General features: G+C 46.7%; 1 protein-coding gene across 1 annotated transcript; it reads left to right on the plus strand.

The window, feature by feature from the left end:
• The first annotated feature begins 17710 nt into the window (after positions 1–17710).
• On the plus strand, positions 17711–19012 carry LOC125756961 (uncharacterized). The gene has a single exon (XM_049412046.1). The coding sequence runs from the start codon at positions 18083–18085 to the stop codon at positions 19010–19012; it is 930 nt and encodes a 309-aa protein (XP_049268003.1). The 5' UTR covers positions 17711–18082.
• Positions 19013–21950: the final 2938 nt, after the last annotated feature.

The raw sequence follows: 21950 nt of genomic DNA on the forward strand, positions 1-21950 counted from the left end.
AAAACACGAGGCATACAACCAACCCTTCAGCTTAGCTGAGCTCCAGGTATCGCTTAACAGCTGCAGTAATCCGCCCCAGGTTCTGACCGTGTGGTATACGACATGCTGAAAAACCTACCTGCCGAAACGCAAAGAACCTTACTTTCCTTATACAATGCTATCTGGTTTTCCGGCGAAATCCCCTCGTCTTGGAAAGAGGCCATTGTCATTCCTATTCTAAAACAGGGCAAGGATCCATCCTCCGTTACGAGCTACAGGCCAATCGCGCTAACAAGCTGCCTGTGCAAACTTTTTGAAAAGATGATAAACCGCCGTCTTATACATTTCCTGGAAACAAACAATCTACTTGACCCGTACCAGTGCGGATTTCGCGAGGGTAGATCCACGACCGACCACCTGTTACGTATCGAGGCACAAATCCGTGACGCTTTTGTACACAAGCAGTTCTTCTTTTCTATGTTCCTCGATATGGAAAAGGCTTACGACACCACATGGCGCTTTGGAATATTAAGAGACCTGTCCCACCTTGGTGTACGTGGTAGAATGCTAGATATAATAGAGAGCTACTTGTCGGATCGTACGTTCCGTGTCCGAGTAGGAAATGTTCTATCAATACCATTCCTTCAAGAAACTGGAGTGCCACAGGGAGGTGTACTTAGCTGTACACTCTTTATTATCAAAATGAATTCCTTGCGTCTTTGCATTCCACGAAATATGTTTTACTGCACATATGTCGACGATGTCCAGGTCGGTTTTAAATCGTGCAACCTTTCCATGTGCGAGCGGCAGGTCCAGCTAGGGCTGAACAAGATCTCCAAATGGGCAAATGAGAATGGTTTTAGTCTTAATCCTCAAAAAAGCACCTGTGTCCTGTTCTCTCGAAAGGGAGGCCTTCATCCTGCTCCAGATATTGACCTGCATGGTCAACATCTCTCCGTGAAGACGGAACACAAATTCTTAGGCCTTATCCTGGATAGTAAGCTTACGTTCGTATCACACATTAAATATTTAAAAAACAAATGCATAAAAACAATGAATGTTCTAAAAGTGTTGTCACGCACTACGTGGGGTAGTGACAAGAAGTGTCCGTTGAACTTGTATAAGAGCCTCATACGCACTCGCCTAGACTACGGGGCAATAATCTATCAATCTGCGACGCCAAGCGCCCTAAAGATGCTTGACCCTGTCCACCATCTAGGCATTCGACTATCTACGGGCGCCTTTCGAACTAGCCCCGTAGAAAGCCTCTACGCCGAATCGAACGAGTGGTCGCTCCACCTACAGAGATCATACCTATCATTTGTATATTTTCTGAAGGTGAACGCCAACAAGGAACACCCCTCACACTCCACAATCAATGATTTGTCCAGCTCTGCCCTTTTTGACAACCGTCCTTCGATGACACAGCCCTACTCGCTTCGCGTGAGGGGCCTAGCTGTAGAAACGGGTGTGCCACTTCTCGAACACTCTCTAATGGCTCCCGCTCCACATCTCCCGCCGTGGCAGTGGCAGCTTATAGATTGTGATGTTTCTTTCATGGAAGTTACCAAGCACGCGCCACTTGCACACATCCGTACACACTTCCTCGAACTCCACCACAAGTACACTTGTCCAGAATTCTTTACAGACGCCTCAAAGTCCAATACTTCTGTGTCGTACGCAGCGGTTGGTCCATCCTTTTCCGATTCCGGTATTCTGCACCCAAACTCAAGTATCTTCACAGCGGAAGCTTACGCGATACTTGCGGCTGTTAAGCACATAAGACAATCAAAACTACAAAAGGCAGTTATTTACACGGATTCCCTAAGTGTGGTAAAAGCTTTAAAAACACTGAAAAAACACAAGAACCCGGTCCTTTCTCTCTTTTATGTCCTCTCTTTTATGCACGATATACACACTCGAACAACATGTTGTAGTGTGCTGGGTGCCAGGGCACCGCGAGATTCCAGGCAACGTGTTGGCGGATCACCTAGCAGTATCCGCCCACGAAAACAGCCCCCATACACTCGTAGCTATTCCCCCATTAGACTTAAAACCCTTCCTCAAAAGAAAGCTCAGGGCCTTTTGGCAGAGAACATGGGATATGCAGACAAGAAATAAGCTACACGTTGTCAAACCGCATCTCGGTAATTGGCCGCCGGTATCGAAGTCACGCTACACAGAAGTTACACTTTGCAGACTGAGGATAGGCCACACACATAGTACACATTCATATCTTTTGTCCGGAGGCGATCCACCTCTGTGTGATCACTGTGGCGATCCACTAACTGTACTCCACACCCTACTGCAATGCACGGAACTTGACACTCTCAGAAAAAAGCATTTTTCATCAATCTACCTGCAGTTCCCACTCCATCCCGATATGTTCATTGGCAGAGAACCACTTTTTAAATATCAGTCTCTCTTCGAATTTCTAAAAGATGTCCATAACTTCAACGTTATTTTTCCAGGCGCTCGTAGCGCGGCCTCATGATTGAGGCTGCTGCTGCGGTAACTCTCAAAGAAAGCACCTGCCTCCCGGCCTTTGGGCTCAAAGGCCTTGAGGAGGCATTCGTGCAGTTATCCTGCCTCCCACTTGTAAATACCATGCTCACTCGCCATATATCCCACACCCATAGATCACACCACTTATCACTGCCATAATTTTATACTGTATACACATCTTTTACGCTTCTTTAAAGCACGTGATTTTAGGCCTCTATACAGCCACAATACACCCGGTCATCGTAATCATTGGTCATCGCTAACACCACATAATAGACATGGCGCTCTTTGGCCACCCATGGCCCTTGCGCCACAAAACCCCACTAATCATCATCATCATAACACCCCGCGCTGCGGACCGAGAGGTCGCCCGTTAGATTCCGCGCGTGGGAAAGTATTTCTGAATTATTTTATTTTTCTTCGTGGATTATATATATATATATATATATATATATATATATATATATATATATATATATATATATATATATATATATATATATATATATATATACGAGACAGAGCGGCGACGCCGATGGCAAAAACCAGCCAAGAGTGTCAATATAATTGCTATAGAAATAAAAAAATTGCAGTGGCTTAGCTGGGCTATGTCAGGATATACTAGCGTTAGCAAAGGTTCAGCTGATTATTCTGAGCTTTCCACATTGTCTAGGATTAGCTTGATTGTCATGCTTACTGCTGCTCTAAATACACCCACACGGTATACGTATTATGTGGCACATGCATATTTATTTTTACTCAACGTCAGGTTGCTTCTTCATTCTTCGTACGCTGAACCGCTAATTGCCAGGCAACTACTCCGGGATCCAATGACATAAGCTTCCCGGCTCTTCTGTGCCGTTGAACAGCATTTGCGCTCTGCTTCTCCATGGCGTTACCCACCTGCAAACGCCAGTCAGAGGCGCTATCAAGCGGCACCAGCGCATTGTCAGACGGCGACTGCACAGCGAAGGCGAATAGCTTCGCGCGCCATGGCTACGACGTCACCCCTCTCGAATGCGTAGAGCAGCAGCGACAAGTCGCTTGCGCCGTCGCCAGTTTATCTGCCCGGCTACGACGCCACTCCTCCCGCTCTCCGCCACCAGCAGTGGCGAGCGGCGCGCGGCGGTGGGGGAGAGCGCGTGAGATGCCAGCTCCGCACTGATCCTCGCGCATGCTTAGCACGGCTCATGACGATCCACGCAAAATCGGCTCCGCCTAGGCCAGTGTAGCTAACGCTACAAAACATCGGTTCCTGTTTAGCAGACATGCGTGTGTAGAAAAGACAAAATTCTCAATGAGCCAGCCTCGCGCGTCGGTGCGAGTCGCCCCACAGGCTACTGTGAGCGTTGAAATCGCCGAGAACGAAGGTAGGGCTCTGGCAACTTATCTATAAATGATTGAATTTCAAACGAGTGCTAAGCCGGGCTAGTTGCAAGCGTTCATAGTAAATTTACAGCGCGAAAAAAACAGAAGAAGAAATACTACACAGGACAAGCGCTGAATGCGAACTACAACTACAACACCAACAGCAGCCAGGGCCATAAAGAGGCCAAGGGCCATAAAGAGGCCCTTGGCCTCTTCATGGCCCTGGCTGCTGTCAGAGCTTGTGGAGGCCAATGGGGTGGACATATTCATAATGGGCAGGGCAGCGCTGGCTGCTCCCACCATAGGGGCAAGTGGCGTTAGCCTGGGCACGCAAGGCGTGATCCGGGCTACCGCCAGGCGCCGTTGTGGTGCTGCCCCTCGTAGCACCTCGTCGGCGAAAGATGTTATCAGTGGAAATGACGATGAAAACCTTTGTCTTGCTTCGCAGAATCTTTTATTTTCCTTTACCTTTACAGTGATGATTTCTTTTTCTTTCTTCCAGGCCGGGCAAGCTCTGGAGATGCGGGGTGACTGCCATTGCAGTTTGCGCAATGGACCTCACCATTTCTGCAGTCGTCATTACTGTGGCCGGCGGTGCCGCACTAAGCGCAAATAAGCTGCCATCGGTAGCGCTGAGATCCGTGAACAAATCCCAGCCACTTGAAGCAACGCCTCGGGTTGGGGATATGCGGCCGGACATGAAGTTTGACAGCCGGTTTGAAGAGCCTCGGGTAGTGTGGTTGAACTGGAAGTGAGTATTAGATGCTTTGGTGCGATTTCGTTGTTGTTCCGTCTGATTTTGCTGCGCTGCACGAGGATTACACCTTGGTCTCTCCATCCGCCGGGTTCCTCTTAGTTCAATGTCACAAAGTCTTCGTCCGATACCACGCCTTTGACTGTGTTCATTGTTCGGTGTGGACTTACAGATACAGGGATGTTACCAAACGCTACGAGGTGTGCGAGTTTGTTGAACTGTTCTTTATCTTTTGTTCAAGGAGCAAATCTCCACTTGTCATCTTTGTGGCCTTATAACCGGCTCCAATGGTCTCTTTTAGGCATTTGTCCACAAGGAAAGGTGAAATTACTCTTGCTTACATAGCGGATTGTTCACAGAGAAGGACATGATACTTCGGGAAAATTTCTTTGTTTTTAGGCGAAAAGAGAGAAGCTGCGTCGGTGCCTACCCTTTTCGGGGCACGGTCGGTTGGAGAAAGGTTCGGAGGTCCCATGAGAAAAGTGTCTTCTTCGTAAACGGCGCCGACTACCCATCACGGAGCCCAACAAGGGTACGCGGCAGAACATGTGAAAAGCCTGCACTATGCCGTTACTATAACCAACTATAGTTTACCCTAGGTAGGATAGCGACACAAGCTTTACCCTTGCAGCCAGGAAGAATCGGAAGTAAAATGAAGAAAGGAGAAAACAGGAAAGATTAAAGTGTAGAGAAAGACGAAGATGTGGAGAGAGAGAGGCAGGAAAAGGCGACTGTCGATTTTCCCTGGGTGGGTCAGCCCAGGGGTGCCGTCTGCATGAAGCCGGGGCCAAAGAGGTGTGTTGCCGGCGGGCCTTCTCATGTGATCCTGTTGCGCCCTTCCCAAACATAATTTCCAATATGTGGTGGTTCTTCCAAATCTCTAAAGTGTGTTTCTGTAACCGCATCAGCACCTATCTGTTCTTTGTTTAACTACTGCTCAATCTCTAACCATTTTGTCTTTTTTCTGCCACCCTGCATGTTTATGTCTCTTATTGCAACACGGGCATTGTCCCTTTTTCTTTTGCCTTTTTCCTGGTTTTAGGAGCGAAGCACCTTATAGCATCACCTGGTCGCTTGCCACTCCGTCCGGCGATCCCCCGCCGTCGAGTCTCCCGTATCACTCAATAGATGGCGCTGTCCCACAGAGATTCATGCAAACTGCAGTTGGGTGGCGATATACTAGATGGCGCTGTCCCATAGAGATAGAATGAAATAAAAGAAAAGAAAAGTAAAAGAAAATAAAGAATAATGAAATAAAAAAATAAAAAATAAAAAATAAAGAAAATTAAAAAAGAAGAAAAAAAGGAAAGAGATTATTTTGTAGAGCCAGCTGGCACACTTGTCACCGCGCCGTTATAAAGGGGAGGCTCATAGCATTCATCCATATGCAATATGGCGGTTGGGTTAATGCACGCTAGATAGCGTTATATAATATCATATATATTTATTTCAGACAACCAGTATACATAGTTGCCTAGGGGATCGGCGTAAAGGCAAAGAAAGCCTGACAAAGCGCCGATCACCAGCGTACACACATGAATAACCAGTCATACATGACATAACAAATGCGAACATAAGGTGCCATCAAACATCGCGTTTTTTCCACAAGTCAAGCAGTTAGACGCAATAAATATGTACACAATTATGAATAATACACGTAATTCATATTCACGTAACACACGTAATTCAAAATAATTATGAATAAGATAGCAACTTACACACAACAATAACCAGGAAAAAAGAAAAAAAGGGACTTGCAGCATATGCAAGTTACATAACATAGGGAGCAGAATCGATAGTGGTGTGAAAGTCTGTTTGGATTTTTAGAAGGAAGGCGTATATCTTTTTTTTTGAAGACATGAATGGAGGAGCTTTCTTCAACTAATGTCATCACGGTTGGGTGCTCGTTAAGCAAGTGGGGAATTTGGTAAGTTATTTTTTGTTTACCGTAGTTAGTACGAAGCATATCTTTCTTGAAGCTGATGTGTCGTAAATTATGGCTGTGGTCCCGCTCAAGAAACTTCCTTAAAAATTCAGTTAGGTTAGATTTAACTTCATGATATATTATCATTGCTAATTTTTTATGTCGTATGTTATTAATTACTAGCAGTCCATGCTTTTCAAAAAATGGCGCTGTGTGTGAACGGAAGGGCAAAAGTTCAATTAATCGCACATCTCGTTTTTGTAAAAGGTATAAGTAGCTGAGGTACGTTTTTGTCTTTGTTCCCCATATAAGAAGGCAATAGTGAAGGTGCGAATGTATTGTTGTGTAGTAAATCTGTCTTTTCAGCCATACTGGCAATAAATGACGTAACGTGCAGAGTGTCCCAACTTCTCGAGGGATGTTTTGTCGTAAGTAATTTATATATACCGACCATTCTAAATATTCGTGAAAAAAGACACCGAGGAACTTGTGAGACGTAACGCGATCAATAGGCTGTCCCTGAAAGCTAATAATCTTTTTGCTAGCGTATGTCTTGTTACGGGGTCTAAATACGATAAACTTTGTTTTTTTTTTTTGGGCGTTCAGATTTAACCTGTTCGCCCTAAGCCAGGTAGATAGGCTTTGTAACCATAGATTGGCTTTTAACTTAAGGCCGTAAATATCTGGCCCAGAGAAGAATACGTTGGTGTCATCGGCGTATAAAATAATTTCGGGTGTGATAGGTATGTTTACGATGTCATTAATGTATATGATAAATAAGAGCGGGCCAAGGATTGACCCTTGCGGCACTCCGCATGTAATTTCACCGAATTCAGATTTCGCATTGCTACTGCTAGTATACCGCAGACGGTTTTCTAGGTAACTTTTGACGATGTCTAGAGCTGCTCCTCTAACACCGTATCTAGATAGTTTGAGCAGTAAAATATTGTGTTGAACGGAATTGAAGGCTTTTTTAAAGTCAAGAAAGAGCCCTACTGTGAGTAACTTGTTTTCTATATTGTCAACTATTTTGTCTTTAATATCAAGTAATGCCATTTCCGTGGATTTTTCTTTTGGAAGCCATATTGATTTTTAACAATAATGTTCTTTTTGTGAAAGAAATGAGTACGTCTGGAGTTTATTGTTTCTTCTATAACCTTAGAAAACATAGGTAAAACAGATATTGGCCTGTAGTTACCAATATCGCTTTTATCTACTCCTTTGAAAATAACTTACCCTTGCAATCTTCAGTTGGTTGGGGAAGATTCCAGAGCTTACAATAAGATTACATATGTACGATAGAGGTAAACAGATAACATGGGCGACTGCTTTAAGAGGCACTGCCTTTATTTCGTCTACACCACAGGCACTGTTATTTTTTAATTTTTTAGCAAGCCAAATATTTCTTGCGCTGTAGTAGGTGACATAAAAATTGTTGAGTCTGAACTGTTGATGTAAGACGTACAGCTAATACATTTGGTCGACGATGACGTGCAAACACCTGCCTTTAAGAAATGCTCATTAAATTTATTTGCCAGCGAACGACCTGAATATAGTACGCCCTCAATTAATATTTCTGATATTGCTTCTCTCTCGTTCTTGTTCCGTAATTCATTTACGCATTTCCACACTTTCCTGGAATCGTTAGAAATGCTAGCAAACCTAGTCTCGTAATACAAGTTACGAGCCTGTTTAATATCAGATGTTAATTTATTTCTGATTTTTTTGTACTCAGCTAACTGATCAAGGTTCTTTGTTTCTATTAATGATGCAAATAGTTTATCATGTGTTTTTATTCTCATCAGTAAAGAGGCATCAATCCACGGTTTTCTGGATTTTTTGTGCTTTTTAAGTTGTTCTAGGGGAAATGCGGTATAATAAAGTTCTTTTAATGTTTTAATAAATAAGTCATAGGAGACGGTAGGGTCGTTTATCGGCATTATAGACTCCCAATTACTTCCTTCAACCAAATGCTTAAAAATAATCAATCTTTTCTGCCGATATCTTCCTAAGAAGAATAGGTGGGTGTTCTTTGCGTTGGTTGCGTTGGGCCATGTAGGGCGTAAAAAATAGAAAGAGCGGCAAATGATCACCTGTGTCTGATATTAATACTCCGGCATCAGATTGATCAATTTCATAGTTTGTAAAGCAAATGTCTAGTAAAGTTTCAGACATACTTGCTATCCTTGTTGGTATGTCAATAATATTGCTAAAACCAAAAGAAAGAAAAACGTCAAGTAGCTTTTGTACAGATGGCTCCATCGAGAGGAAGTTAATGTTAAAGTCTCCACTAATTATGGTAGGTAGACCAACGTATAAACAGTGCTCTAAAACACGCTCCAAAAATTCAATAAATGGGGTTACAGCACCGTTTGGAGGCCTGTAAAGAACTACCAGCATCGTGTTGAGGCATTTAACAAGCACACATTCGTAGTGAACATCAATGAATGAGTATTCTGGAATAACTTCATAATTAAAGCGGCTTTTAAGGTATATTTCAACGCCACCTCCTCTTTTGTTAGGTCGCGACACTGATATGCAGCTGTATCCTGAAAAGTTTACAACAGGCAGTCGTTGGAGAACCAAGTTTCGGTGAATGCTAACACGTCGAATTGATGATCTAAGGTGTCTAAAAAAAGGTTAACAGAATCGTGCTTGTTGCTTAGACTTCGTGCGTTAAGATGAAGCAACGAAATTTGCTTAGTGCCACGTGAGGCCTTGAGACACCTAAATGAATCAGCATCAAGATAGCATGTTTTATCGTGTGTAGCCATATGCTTACATGGCGCAAGAAAAAAAAAATTGACATTCTTACAGCTATCTTATGAGATCAACGTCACTGGGTGTCCTAATCCTTAGTACTCTGTCACGTTGACTGCGCCGAACAAAGAATCTGCCATCCTTGACCCAGGCGAATTGATATTCCATTTCTCTTGCTTTTGTCTTCATTTGCCAGAACAGCCGTTTGTTCTGAGTAGTCAGGTTTTCGTTGATGAAAACCACGGGCGTAGCCAGGGGGGGGGGGGGTTGGGGGGGGTTCAAACCCCCTAAAATTTTTCAATTTTGCTTGCGCATATACACACGCACACATACAAACGCACGCACGAACATACATAATGTATGGTCGAACCCCCCCCCCCCAAAATATTTCTGGCTACGCCCCTGATGAAAACATTTGATTTCTTTCTTCTTAGCTCACCTCTTTTTGCAAGCCAGGCGTCACGAGTACACCGGGCCGAAAAGCGCACCATAATAGGTGACGGCTTATCAGCCCCGTCTGTACCTGCTCTGGTGCGCAATCGGTGGGCGGCTTCGATATCCTTTTCAGATAGTTTTGGAAGCTCAAGTTCGTCGGCCAAAAGATTCAGTTTTTCTATCACTTTCTCGTTTGTTTGTTCGGCTAGTCCATGTATTGCCACATTAAGACGTCTGCTATATTGATCAAGGTTATTACCTTCCTGCTCGAGCAGTTCTTCTTCCTGTTCATTTGTCTGCGTTTCGAGTTTTTCCACCCGCTTTCTTAGACTGCTCATATCAGCACTCTGTCGCTTCATTTCGCCAAGCACTTCATCATACTTGCTTGACATTTCCTGTACTGACCTTTCAATTCCACACACTGTGGCAGCAACGCCTTCTAGAGCGTCAACCTGTGATTTCATTGTAAGTAGTAACGACAATTTTTTCTGAATTTCACCTATTTCTTTTGCAAGGTTCCTTCCGTGTTCCACACTTTCCAGTTCAGTGCTCTGGCTGCTTCGAGCTTTTGATGTTTTACATGTTGCACAGTTCCCAGTTCCACGAGTTCTTCGCTGCTGCAGATTTCTTTTTATATGCCAATTCTGTGAATCCTGAACACGCACCTACATGATAACTGTATTTACATTCTGAACATGACATGTATGTTGTGTCCCGCATCGCTTCATGCAAGAAATGCAAGTGTCCGCCATGTTAGTTACTCAGCAGCAGTGGCAAGCGCGTAATCAACTGACATATGCTAAATTTTACATACAGATAAGCACCAACCTGGGAAAAGGAAGACGGTTTTCTTTAGGAGACAGTCGACGAACCACACGGTGCCACCGCTGCTGAATATGTGTGTGAGAGGACACACGATGTCTTCTTATTTTATATGTTCTTGGTGATGACGTCAGGCTTGTTATCCAACGTTGGCGCCACTGGTCGTCGCATCGATGGATGATAGCTCCGATTTTGTTGACACGCGTCGATTCCTGGGAAGAGGAAGACGGTTTTCTTTAGGAGACAGTCGACGAACCACACGGTGCCACCGCTGCTGAATAGGTGCCGCTGCTCTCAGATTGGCTGCTGCGCCCGTTATCCCTCATTATCCTTGGTCGTCGCCGTACGTGGAGGAGTGTGCTTGCCGGATCGTGCGGCTTGGCGGACCATGGACGACAAGGAGTGCCGGGTGCGGAAGGCCGCTGCGTCTCGTGCTCCTCGGCAGGATCCCGAGGTGCGAGCTCGAGAGGCTGCCGCCAAGCGCGCTTGGCGGCGGCTTCGCGGGCGCGCACCGCCTCGAGATCCGCCTGGCGCCGCACTCGCTTGGCGGCAGCCAGGCGGATCCCGAGACGGTGCGAGTCAAAGACGCCGCTGCGAAACGGGCTCAACGAGAAGCGGATCCCGAGACCATGATTGCTTCAGGAGCTTCGCCCAAGCTCTTCATCATTCACCCGTGCATATGCTGTAATTTTTTCCCTATGCTGTTTGCCAAAGAGTCCCCCTGATTTTTTTATATTAGCTACGCTGGACGCAGAATGGCCCGTGGGAGCTCCACAGATACTACGGCGCGTCCTGCGAGTTGCCAACCCACCCCATGACCAAGCCTCCTATCAAAGTGAATTCTGTCTCTTTGGAAACCACCCCGCCTGTGCACCTCCCTGTTTATTTCACATTCCTCGAAACCTTTCTCTCAGCTCAGTCGACGCACCTCTTTGTTTGCGTCGACGAATCGCTCGTTGCCGCTTTCCGTCGAGCACTGTTACCTTCGGTACCTTGCATACTACAATCTGCACCTGGGGGCCACACGGTGCGCATGTCATCGAACCCATCTGTCAAGGTCGTTGCTAGTCCGGGCGGTTCTTTCTTCAAGCCTTCATTTAGCCTTCCCGCAATTACCACTAGGTCAGGTCCACGAGTTTTAACTGTGAGTTTTTTTCTCGCTTGCCTCATGAGTGAACCCAGCGTATGCGATGAGAACGTCCTTATCGCAATTCTTTTATCGCATTTCACCCTCGCCTTGATTGCGTCTGCCCATGTGGCTACTGACTTGGTGACTAGTGTGAATCACGGCTGCTGCTTTGTCCCCTCCCTCCCCCAAAATTACTGCCTGGAAGCTGGACCCTGTGACCATTGCACCTGCCTTCGTCACGCTTGATTCCCCTTTCGCTTCTCCCGCATGGAGGATCGAGGCCCTACTGTTTCCTCCGTCCCCAGCCTCTTTTTTGTTCAACTTGACAACCTTCGATAGAACCTCCTCGACTAACCTAAGCCTTTCTCCCATAACCTTCGTTCTCTATCGCTCTGTCGTCAACGCATTCTCCAGCTCTGCGATTCTCATCATGAGCTCACTCTGGGCGGCCATCATTTCTGCCATTTTCACCTCGACCCAACATTGTCTACACAAGGGATAAGCTTCTTCTGCTTTCCCATCTGCACAAACCTCCATTTTGAAACCCACCCCGCACCCTGAACAGTTTACGGTCTTTTTCACCTTAGCTAAACCCCCCTACTGAAAATTCCTATATATACAGGACCCATACATATGATGTTATTGGATACAGGTCGTATAGGGGATACGGCTTTATAGGTGATATAGGTTTATAGGTGATACAGGTATACAGGTTTATAGGTGACAGAGGTTGTATAGGTGATATAGGTCGTATAGGTGATACAGGTAGGTTGATTATATGGGTGTTAGAGGTGATATGGGTAACATGGGCCGAATCAGCGATTTGGGTCACAAATGACGTGCAGCAAAGGAACATATTGATAAAGACGTGCCAGTTTATGAAGCGTGTATTAAAAGCAAATATATACAGCGATTCAAGCTGTAATGATATCTCGCAGCAGTTTAATTATAAGAATGTAAGAATTCACTGTTGCACTTACACATATACTTGAAGAAAAACGATCAGGCAAGAATATTTGGTAACTGATTATTTATTTAAATCTTTAAGCATCTCAGGAATAAAACGGCACCATACACGCACATGCACAGTGATGCAGATGCTGTGATTTCTTCATTGTGTAAGCTGCAGTGGACCTTCGGTGTTCTGTAAAATGTTCAAGTCAAAATGGAAAACACAGATCTGTTAACATCTATATTTATTTTTACGAAAACTCCAATAGGGACGAATGCCATCATTTAGATGGCGTAGCACCTGTTTCCGAATAACCAGGGCAAGGCCTGCCTGTAAGAAATACAAAAAAAGAGAAAAAATCTTGTCATAAAAAATAAAATAGCTAGAATAGGACGGTTTAATAATGTAAACCACAATAGTTACGTAGTTGCATGACTGATACAACATCCAACGCACATTACTTTTTTTCAGTTTTCATGACTTTCGAGTAGAACGTACAAAGGCAGTGAAAATGATAAACTTACCTTCAAAGATAATCAACAGATGCGCGTTGTTTGGAGATCCAGCAAATACAGAAAATGTTGATGGCGCATCGTGGTGACGGTATCTGTCTCTGCAGCTTTGCAGAAGGGAAGCTGTGATGGAGTCTTGCATGTAGGCTGAGGTGTCCATTTTTCCGCAGGAAAGTTGCGATGCTGGGTCTGGTGAACAACCGTTCCGCCGAAACAAACTTCCATGTACGGCCACAATTGCAGCACATGAGCGAAGTATGTTCTTCACTCTTTCGCTGATAGCCTGTGCACATCGCGGTACTCGATGTCCACGAAATCAGAGCAAGAGAGATCGCAAGTGACGAACACGATCCGCACTCGTGACGCTGGTGAGCAATTCTGAAGAAGAAGTGCGGCGCGGAGGGATACACAACAAGAACTAAAGTGACCGTCAGAAATTTACACTGGTGTAACTGCCAATAAATTCTGCGAAGCTTATTTGTGAACTATCAAGTTTTCATGGCGCAATATTAGCACCCTATAAAATACAAATTGATCATTTCTCGCGTTATTTTCTTGATCGCAACAGTAGATGGGCCTCCTTGCACCTGTGCAGCGAAAGTTTGCGACATGCGTTCTCAGAATTCTTCCCCGCTCATGGTCTCGCCACGTGCAAAGACTACCGCCCGCGACTTACCAGACAGGCGAGTTTCGGAACAATAGGGCGCGCCTTTTCCCCCCACGGGGAGAGCAGCTTAAAAATGCACGACCGTTGAAAGACGCGTTCGTCGAATCCGCATTCTTTTCGCGTAAGCCGGCTACCACGACGTGTTTTGTCCCCATTTTATCGTACTTCTCATGAATAAATAGTAATAAAATAATAATAATAAAGACACTGCCTGTCAAAGCATTGAATACACATTCCGATAAACATTGAATCAAGGGTATTTTTGCTAATTTTGGAAGGCAGCATTTTAGCGCATCATTGAAGCAAATGCACGTGTCGCACTTGACCGCGACACGATCCGTCTACACAGTTCAGAAACACGTGCGCCGCACAGTCAGTGCCTGAAAGCTTATGCTTGCATGCAGTTTTATGTAATACAATGCTGCTCCACTGAGTGCTGTAACTGTATCCTCAAGTTTGGTTTATGCCTAATTCAGGACCCTTATTAACGAACGTGTCTTACAGAAAAATGGAAAAATATGCGTAAGAGAAAACTGCAGCCAATAGTGGTGCTGGGCATATGACACACACACGCAAGCACGCACGCACGCGCACACACACACACACACACACACACACACAATAAGATTTGTGAATTCTACCCCAGAAGCTAATGTAGGTGTCAACATCCCTCATTGAGAGCGCTCAATACTAGGTCAATTAAAGGTGTAGTGACCGTGGGTCAATTAAAACTTTCTTAATGTATGTCAATTAAAAATACAATGAGTGCGAGTCAACTGAATATTTCAAGCCTAATGTCAATTCAATGTTTATTGAGGGCACTCATTAGAAGCTGCCGTTTAATTGACCAGCTATTGAGTCAAAAAGGCCTCGGTTCGGGGTCAATTGACACGCAAAATGCATTTTTGTAAGCGGTGCGCGTGCAAAAAGATGTTGTAAGAGGTGTAGATGAAAGCGGATGATTATGTGCTGCACTGCCACTTGTCAAGATAAAAAAAAGCCAGCTGGTTCGAGAGCTAGATTGAGATGAAAGGGAATTTGAAAGATAACATTGAGAATTAAGTGCTGTCCTGCCACTTATAAAGACAAACAGGCGAACTATTGATCAGGAAGAGATTGTGAGAGGTTTGAATGAGAGCGGATGAAAGAAAACAGCTCCTGTGTTGATCCTATATGCCGCCATATAGGTCCTGGGTGTATCGTGCAGACTACGCATGCGTCGTACGTATCTGCTAGTTTACAGTGACGGACTGCAAAGATTAGCCAGCACGTGCCTGTAATGTCAGCGGCTATATATGCTGGGGGTGTTCCTAAATAAACTGCTTTTTGGTTCTTGCATCCCGGCTGAATGCTACATGGTGTCAGAAGTGTGTTTGCTCGATGAGGGTACGACAGGTTGTCGTACGTATTTGAGGCAATGGAACTAGTTAAGCCACCGGAGCACCTGCTACTTTCCGGAAACATCGCGAAGAATTGGGACTTGTTCATCCAGAAGTTCGAGCTGTTTCTTCAGGCGACAGCATCTGCGAAAGAGCCAAGGTCAGAAGCTGTGAAGGCTGCGCTACTTCTGAGTGTGGCCGGCGACGATGCACTTGAAGTGTTTAACAACTTCACCTTCCTGGAAGCGGAACGCAGGGTTGACTACGCGACGGTCGTGCGTAAGTTTAAGGAATACCGTCAAGAACAAGTCAACGAAGTTTATGAAAGGTACATATTCCGGTCAAGAACCCAGAACGAAGCTGAGCCTTTTGAGCATTTCCTGCGCGACCTGCGGAAATTGTCCCGGAGCTGCAACTTCGCTGAATTGACCGAGTCAATGATACGCGACCAGGTTGTGTTCGGTGTACATCACCCAAAGTTGCGGGAGAAGCTCTGAAAGTGAAAAGTCTTACGTTAGACAAGGCGGAACAAATTTGCAAAGCCGCTGAGCTGGCCAGTCAACAGAGCGAGGCGTGGGCTCAGGCCGAGAAACATGTCGCGTCGGTAAAAAAGCGCCCGTTTAAGTGCATTAAATGCAACCGGCTGCATGAGCGAAGCAGATGCCCGGCGTTTGGAAAGACATGTTTTGTCTGTGGAGGCGCAAATCACTTTGCAGTGTGTTGCAAGAAAGGGCCTACAGTAGGCGAAGTGGTCAATGCGCAAGACACCTTCGACATCCTCGACGTAAAACCTTGCAGTGTGAGAAGCTCGACGGACTGGATCGTAAACGCTAAAGTTGCCGACCAGGATGCCTTCTTGAAGGTGGACACAGGCTCCCAAGCAAACTTGCTGCCCTACTCGATCTATCGTAAGTGCAAAGGTAAACACATTCTGAAGCCAAGCAGCTCCACTCTACGGTCATATAGCGGTGACGCTATCAAACACTTCGGTGTCGCGACCTTGCCAGTGGCCATTAAGAATCAGTCCGGTCAGTTCGACTTCTTTATAGTCAAGAAAGGCCACCAAGCAATACTCGGACTATGTGCAAGTGATCAGACGCTGGGATTGCGCGCGAGAACGGTGGATGCAGTCGAAGTTGGCACTAATGAAGTACTGGAGGAATTTCCTCACCTGTTCCAAGGAACGGGCTGTGTAGGGCGTCAGTATCGGATGGTATTACGTGCTGGTTCGGTACCTGTAGTCCAGCCAGCACGATGCGTACCCTTGAAACTGCAAGAAGCGCTGCGGGAGGAGCTGGACCGCATGGAACGGGGCGCTATCATCACGAAAGTGACGGAACCAACGGACTGGGTGAGTCCCCTTGTTATTGTACGTAAAAAGGACGGCACACTACGGGTATGCATTGATCCAAGGCATATCAATGCATGCCTGAAACGTGAGCACTATCAGATGCCTAAACGTGAAGATATTGAGGCCGAGCTCGCTGGCGCTAAATACTTTTCCCGCCTCGATGCTAATTCCGGATTCCACCAAATTCCTTTGGATGACGCCACATCAAAAATCTGCACATTTGGCACGCCCTTTGGTCGTTACCGCTTTCTGAGGCTGCCCTTCGGTATCGCATCGGCTCCGGAAGTGTTTCAGAAAACACTGAGCGAGGTTTTTGACAGGGCTCCTGGGGTACGGGTGTATTGTAGATGACATCCTCGTCTGGGGCGCAACTAAAGAACACGACACGTGCCTTCGGAATGCATTGCAACTGGCGAAAAACGCCGGCTTGACCATTAACGCGAGCAAGTGTAGGTTCGGGCTAACTGAAGTCGACTTTTTGGGTGACGTAATCAGCCATGATGGAATAAGGCCAAATGGCACACTGAGTATGTCCCTAGCCAAAATGTCGCAGCCAACGGACAAAGCTGCGGTGCACAGGATGTTAGGCGTTGCGAATTATTTTGGGAAATACATTCTGCATTTGGCAGAAAGGACGAAACTCTTGCGCAGCCTCATCAAAAAAGACACCAAGTTTGAATGGTCAGAGAACCACGCTAACGAATGGACAGCTATTTGCACATGGCTCAGCAGCGCACCGTTGTTGGCCGTTTTCGATGCTGCCAGGGAAACAAAAATTTCTGCGGATGCTTCTAAACATGGACTGGGCGCCGCACTTCTACAGCTGCACGGTGACAGTTGGCGGCCTGTTGCGTATGCATCGCGCGTGATGAATGAAACTGAACAAAAAGTACTCGCAAATTGAAAAAGAGGCGATGGGAATAATGTTCGGTTGTGAAAAATTTCATCATTTTGTATACGGGCGCAAGATAGTCATAGAGACAGATCACCGCCCACTGTTAGCCATTGCATCCAAAGGAATCGGTGATATGCCGCCACGTCTTCAGCGTTTCTTCCTGCGCTTACTGAACTACGACTATGTGCTTCAATTTGTACCAGGGAAAGAATTGCTGCTGGCCGACATGCTCTCGAGGTCATCACCCGTCAACGAACTCCAGGACACGGTTGGCTCAACCGAAGAAATAGAAGTTCACGCAATTGGTGCATTCTCGCACCTGGTAAGCAAAAAAACCCTGGATCGTTTAGCTGCCGCGACGGCAAGCGACCCGGACTTGAAAGAAGTGATTCGCTACATCAGCGGCAGTGGTAGTATTGATGGCTGCATGAAACCTTTCACTGCTGAGCTGTCTTTGATAGAGGGAGTGGTGTTGAAAGGCACCAAAGTAGTTGTCCCAAAGTGTATGAGGAAAGAAATGCTTCAACGTATACACGAAGGGCATTTGGGCGTAAACAAATGCAAGGCACGAGCCCGACGATTGGTATTCTGGCCCGGACTTAACGCAGACATTGAAAATATGCTAAAAAGCTGCGCCGTGTGTCGAAAATATGTATATAAGCAACCAAGCGAGCATTTTATGCTTAGACCCACGCCAGATCACGCCTGGTACAGAGTGGGCGTTGATATCTTTCAGCACGGAGGAAGCTCGTACTTGTGCGTTTTCGACGCGCATTCAAAACTTCCCGGAGGTGGAAAAACTGAGCGATACCACGTCTAGCACAGTCATTGAAAAATTGAGCTGCATTTTTGCGCGATATGGAATCCCAGTCGAGGTTTGCAGTGACAATGGCCCTCAGTTCGCGTCTCATGAGTTTGCTACCTTTGCATCCAGGTACGACTTCAGGCACGTGACATCTAGTCCTGGCTTTCCGCAGTCCAATGGATTGGCGGAAAAGGGTGTCCAAATAGTAAAACGGATTATGAAAAAGACACAAGGGAATCGCGACGACTTCTGGCTGGGCATTCTCAGTTACCGATCTACACCATTGGAAGACGGCCGCTCCCCGGGCGAGCTGTTGCAAGGCCGGAGGCTACGAACCAGGCTTCCCGACTTCAGCCCGCAAATGAAAAAATCCGTGTTCAAGCGCAGGCAAGTCGACAACCGCAAGGACCTACCAGTGCTCAAGAAAGGAGAAGTGGTGAGGATTCGAGATAAAGCATGGACCCGCAAAGCAAAGGTCGTGGAACCTGTAGCGCCAAGGTCCTATCGCGTCGTTACCGAAGATGACAGAGTGCTTCGTCGGAACCGGAGACACCTGATTCCAACGCGTGAACCCTTTCGACACGATGGCCTCGACAGCGACGAGCCGGAAAGCGAGGATGACCAGCCAGAGGTGACAGCACCAACTGGGATGCACGCAAACACGGCTCCAACCCCTACACTGCTCCCAAGACTGTCTCAGAGGGCAACTCGCCAGCCAAGACGTCTGCAGTACGATCATAACTTCAATCAAGTCCATTGTGTATCTCGGCTTTAAGAAACTGTTAAAGAGAGGAATGTGTATCGTGCAGACTACGCATGCGTCGTACATATCTACTAGTTTACAGTGACGGACTGCAAAGATCAGCCAGCACGTGCCTGTAATGTCGACGGCTATATATGCTGGGGGTGTTCCTAAATAAACTGCTTTTTGGTTCTTGCATCCCGGCTGAATGCTACACTGGGCGGCCCTATTTGTATCCTATAACCGCCATATGGGTCCTCTGGAGGTCCTATTTGAGTCCTATATACCGCCATATGGGTCCCCTGTAGGTCCTACTTGCGTCCTATATACCACCATATGGGTCCTGTTTAGGTGCCATTTTGATCCTGTTTGGATCCTATATACCCCCACACGGTCTTATACAATTCCTATATTTAGTCCTGTAAGTCCTGTATAAAACCATACGGATCCTGTATGAAACCATATAGGTTTTTTTCAGTAGGGCCGTTCACCGGGTGTCCACGTGTTAGAAAATTGTCACACCATACAAGACACGGCGTACTGAATGCACTGCCCTAAGCCAAAAGAAACCACAAAACGCAGTGAATCCGCGGCACTTCAAAACCACATGTGCAAAAGCGTGGTCGGTGTGCGTTCACACCTCAGCCACGTGGTGGTAGAAAAAAAACAACAAATGTGAACAAACAAACAAAAGCAAGCGACCGACCCAAAAAACAGTAGAAATTAACAAGCCCAGTTAAGGTTTACACTAATGGCCTATGTACTAATAAAGCAACTGATAAAGAAAAGCTCAAAGCATGCAAAAACACTTATTGGCCGCTATCGTTCCGGAGCCGTCGAAGCGCTCTTAAACTTATTTTACAGCGTAAAAATGTACAGTGCCATCCGTTGACAAGTCCGTAAGAACAATCCGCCATGTTTTGTTGTGCGCGAAAACGAAGCCAGTCGCATACCACAGCCTTCGAGGTGCTAGCTGCTGGTTTTTTATCTTCGGTCTGCGACGACCTTCCAATGATTCGTGCGCAGTTAAGACAACGAGAGAGCCGCGAAAATGCCGGGAACACGGTAGCAGTAATTTTTATCGAATGTACCAGTTACCTAAACGATCAAAAAAGAAAGTACCGAGGCGAACTTGTTTCGTCAGAGAAATCGGCAGTGCGCTTTTGTCACTCAGCTCTTATTTCTCCGTGCAATTGAGGTGCTTGCCTGCAACGTAATCTACACTTGCAGAACGTACCCGCCACGGGGTCCTACTGGTTATGGTGCTCGAATGCTGACCCGCAGATCGCGGAATCGAATCCCGGTCGCGGCGACCGCATGTTCGATGGCCCGTGTACTCATACGTATTGAAGCCCGTATATTTATAGTTATATCACGCAGGAAGAAATATTTAGGAGGCGAAACACCCGTTAGAATGGGCGTCGGCGGGCTTCCAGATAACATAAAAAAATACAAAAATAACATACGACGACGGAGGCACTGCAATTGGGAGCGCCGTGCGGCTCGAAGCCGCAACCGCGAAAAAGAAGCACTACTCGCCGGGCGCGGCCAGGCGAGCTAGCCAGCGCGCGTTCTCTTTAGCAGCGTTCCTGAGCACGGGCACGCTAACTTTTTTTTTGTGGATTGCCTTCTCAGTAACCTTCGTTTTTATGCACCGACCATGGCTGTAAAACGCTTTTGCGCAGAGTATGCTCTTATTTGGCACTTACTAGCCCAAGAAGGGACTCAGGTATTTTGTTGAAACCTGCAAAAGCGGGCGCAAGGCGGAGCAAGGAACGAACGTGGCCGAACGCGCTCCGTGACTGCGGCGGAGCGGGAGCAACGCGCGCGGCCGGTTCCCTCGGAATCCGAAACGGCGGCATTTCCCTTACGTGCCGCGAGACTGCCTACAGCAAGAAGTGGCTCTCCGGCAGCGTGACGTCATCTGGTCGCCTCAAGTAGCGGAGTTGCACCTCGTAAATGTTTCTTGCTCCGTGTGTTATAGTGCACGGTAAAGAGCCCCAGGTGGTCAAAATTTCCAGAGCCCTCCGCTACGGCCTTCCTCATAATCATATCCTTGTTTTTGGTCGTTAAAGCGCAGCAATTATTGTTACCTAATTTGCTCGAATCTAAGGAGATGTTTTTTTTTTTCTCGCAAAAACAATGTGCGAAAGTTGGGGGAGGGGGTCGGCTTACATTCGAGTACAATGATTAGGTTTTTTTTCTGGCGTTGCGAATTTCAGGAGTCGGCTTAGAATCGGGGCCGGCCTAGATTCGAGTAAATATGGTACTTGCAGAAGAATATTACGCAGAACAACAGACGGCCATGTACGGCCATGTGCTGCATGTACATCGAAGAGAGCGATGGTTTATGTATGTAAGCGTGCGCAGTGCCACAGACGCTGCTACGCACCTCCCCGGAAGATAAGTGACGTCACACGAGACTTGATCGGCGCAAACGCCCCAACAGGCCTCTTTATGCAAGCTTCGAAAAGCAGTAGGTCCTGAAGTACATAGTCCGCATGCCGCGTTTCCCTTCGCTTCATACCCCCTTATCCCTCCCCTTTCATTTTTAGATGCGAAGTATCCCAGGCAGCACGCCGCCATTGGACCGATCTCGGCCCAACGTCGGCAAATGACGGCAGCAATATTGGCCCCCACGTCGGCAAATCACGCTCGCGCTACTTTCACCCGCATCGGCCCGACGTCGGCTAGCCGCCCTTGGGCCGATGCGGGCTTGCCGGCTTCGGGCCGACGTGGGCTAGCCAGCATCGGTCCGAGACGGGCCTGCCGTTATTCAGCCGATGATGGCAAGCCGTCATTGGGCCTATGTATGCTAGCCGATGCTGGCGCGGTGTCGGCCCCGCCGACGTCGGGTAGCCGCCGGCGTGACCGTTTACACCCGTTATTATGTTTTAGCAGTGGTGGCTTACCGTGCGTTAAGTACGGTAGTACTGTACCGTCGTGGTCTGCACGTAGCTAGTTTATATGG

This window comes from Rhipicephalus sanguineus, chromosome 1, assembly GCF_013339695.2.
Source record: "Rhipicephalus sanguineus isolate Rsan-2018 chromosome 1, BIME_Rsan_1.4, whole genome shotgun sequence".
NCBI classification, from domain to species: domain Eukaryota; kingdom Metazoa; phylum Arthropoda; class Arachnida; order Ixodida; family Ixodidae; genus Rhipicephalus; species Rhipicephalus sanguineus.

Bases quoted from the DNA above. Each gene is read 5' to 3' on its own strand.
- LOC125756961 (XM_049412046.1), top strand. From the start codon at position 18,083: ATGTATATAAGCAACCAAGCGAGCATTTTATGCTTAGACCCACGCCAG.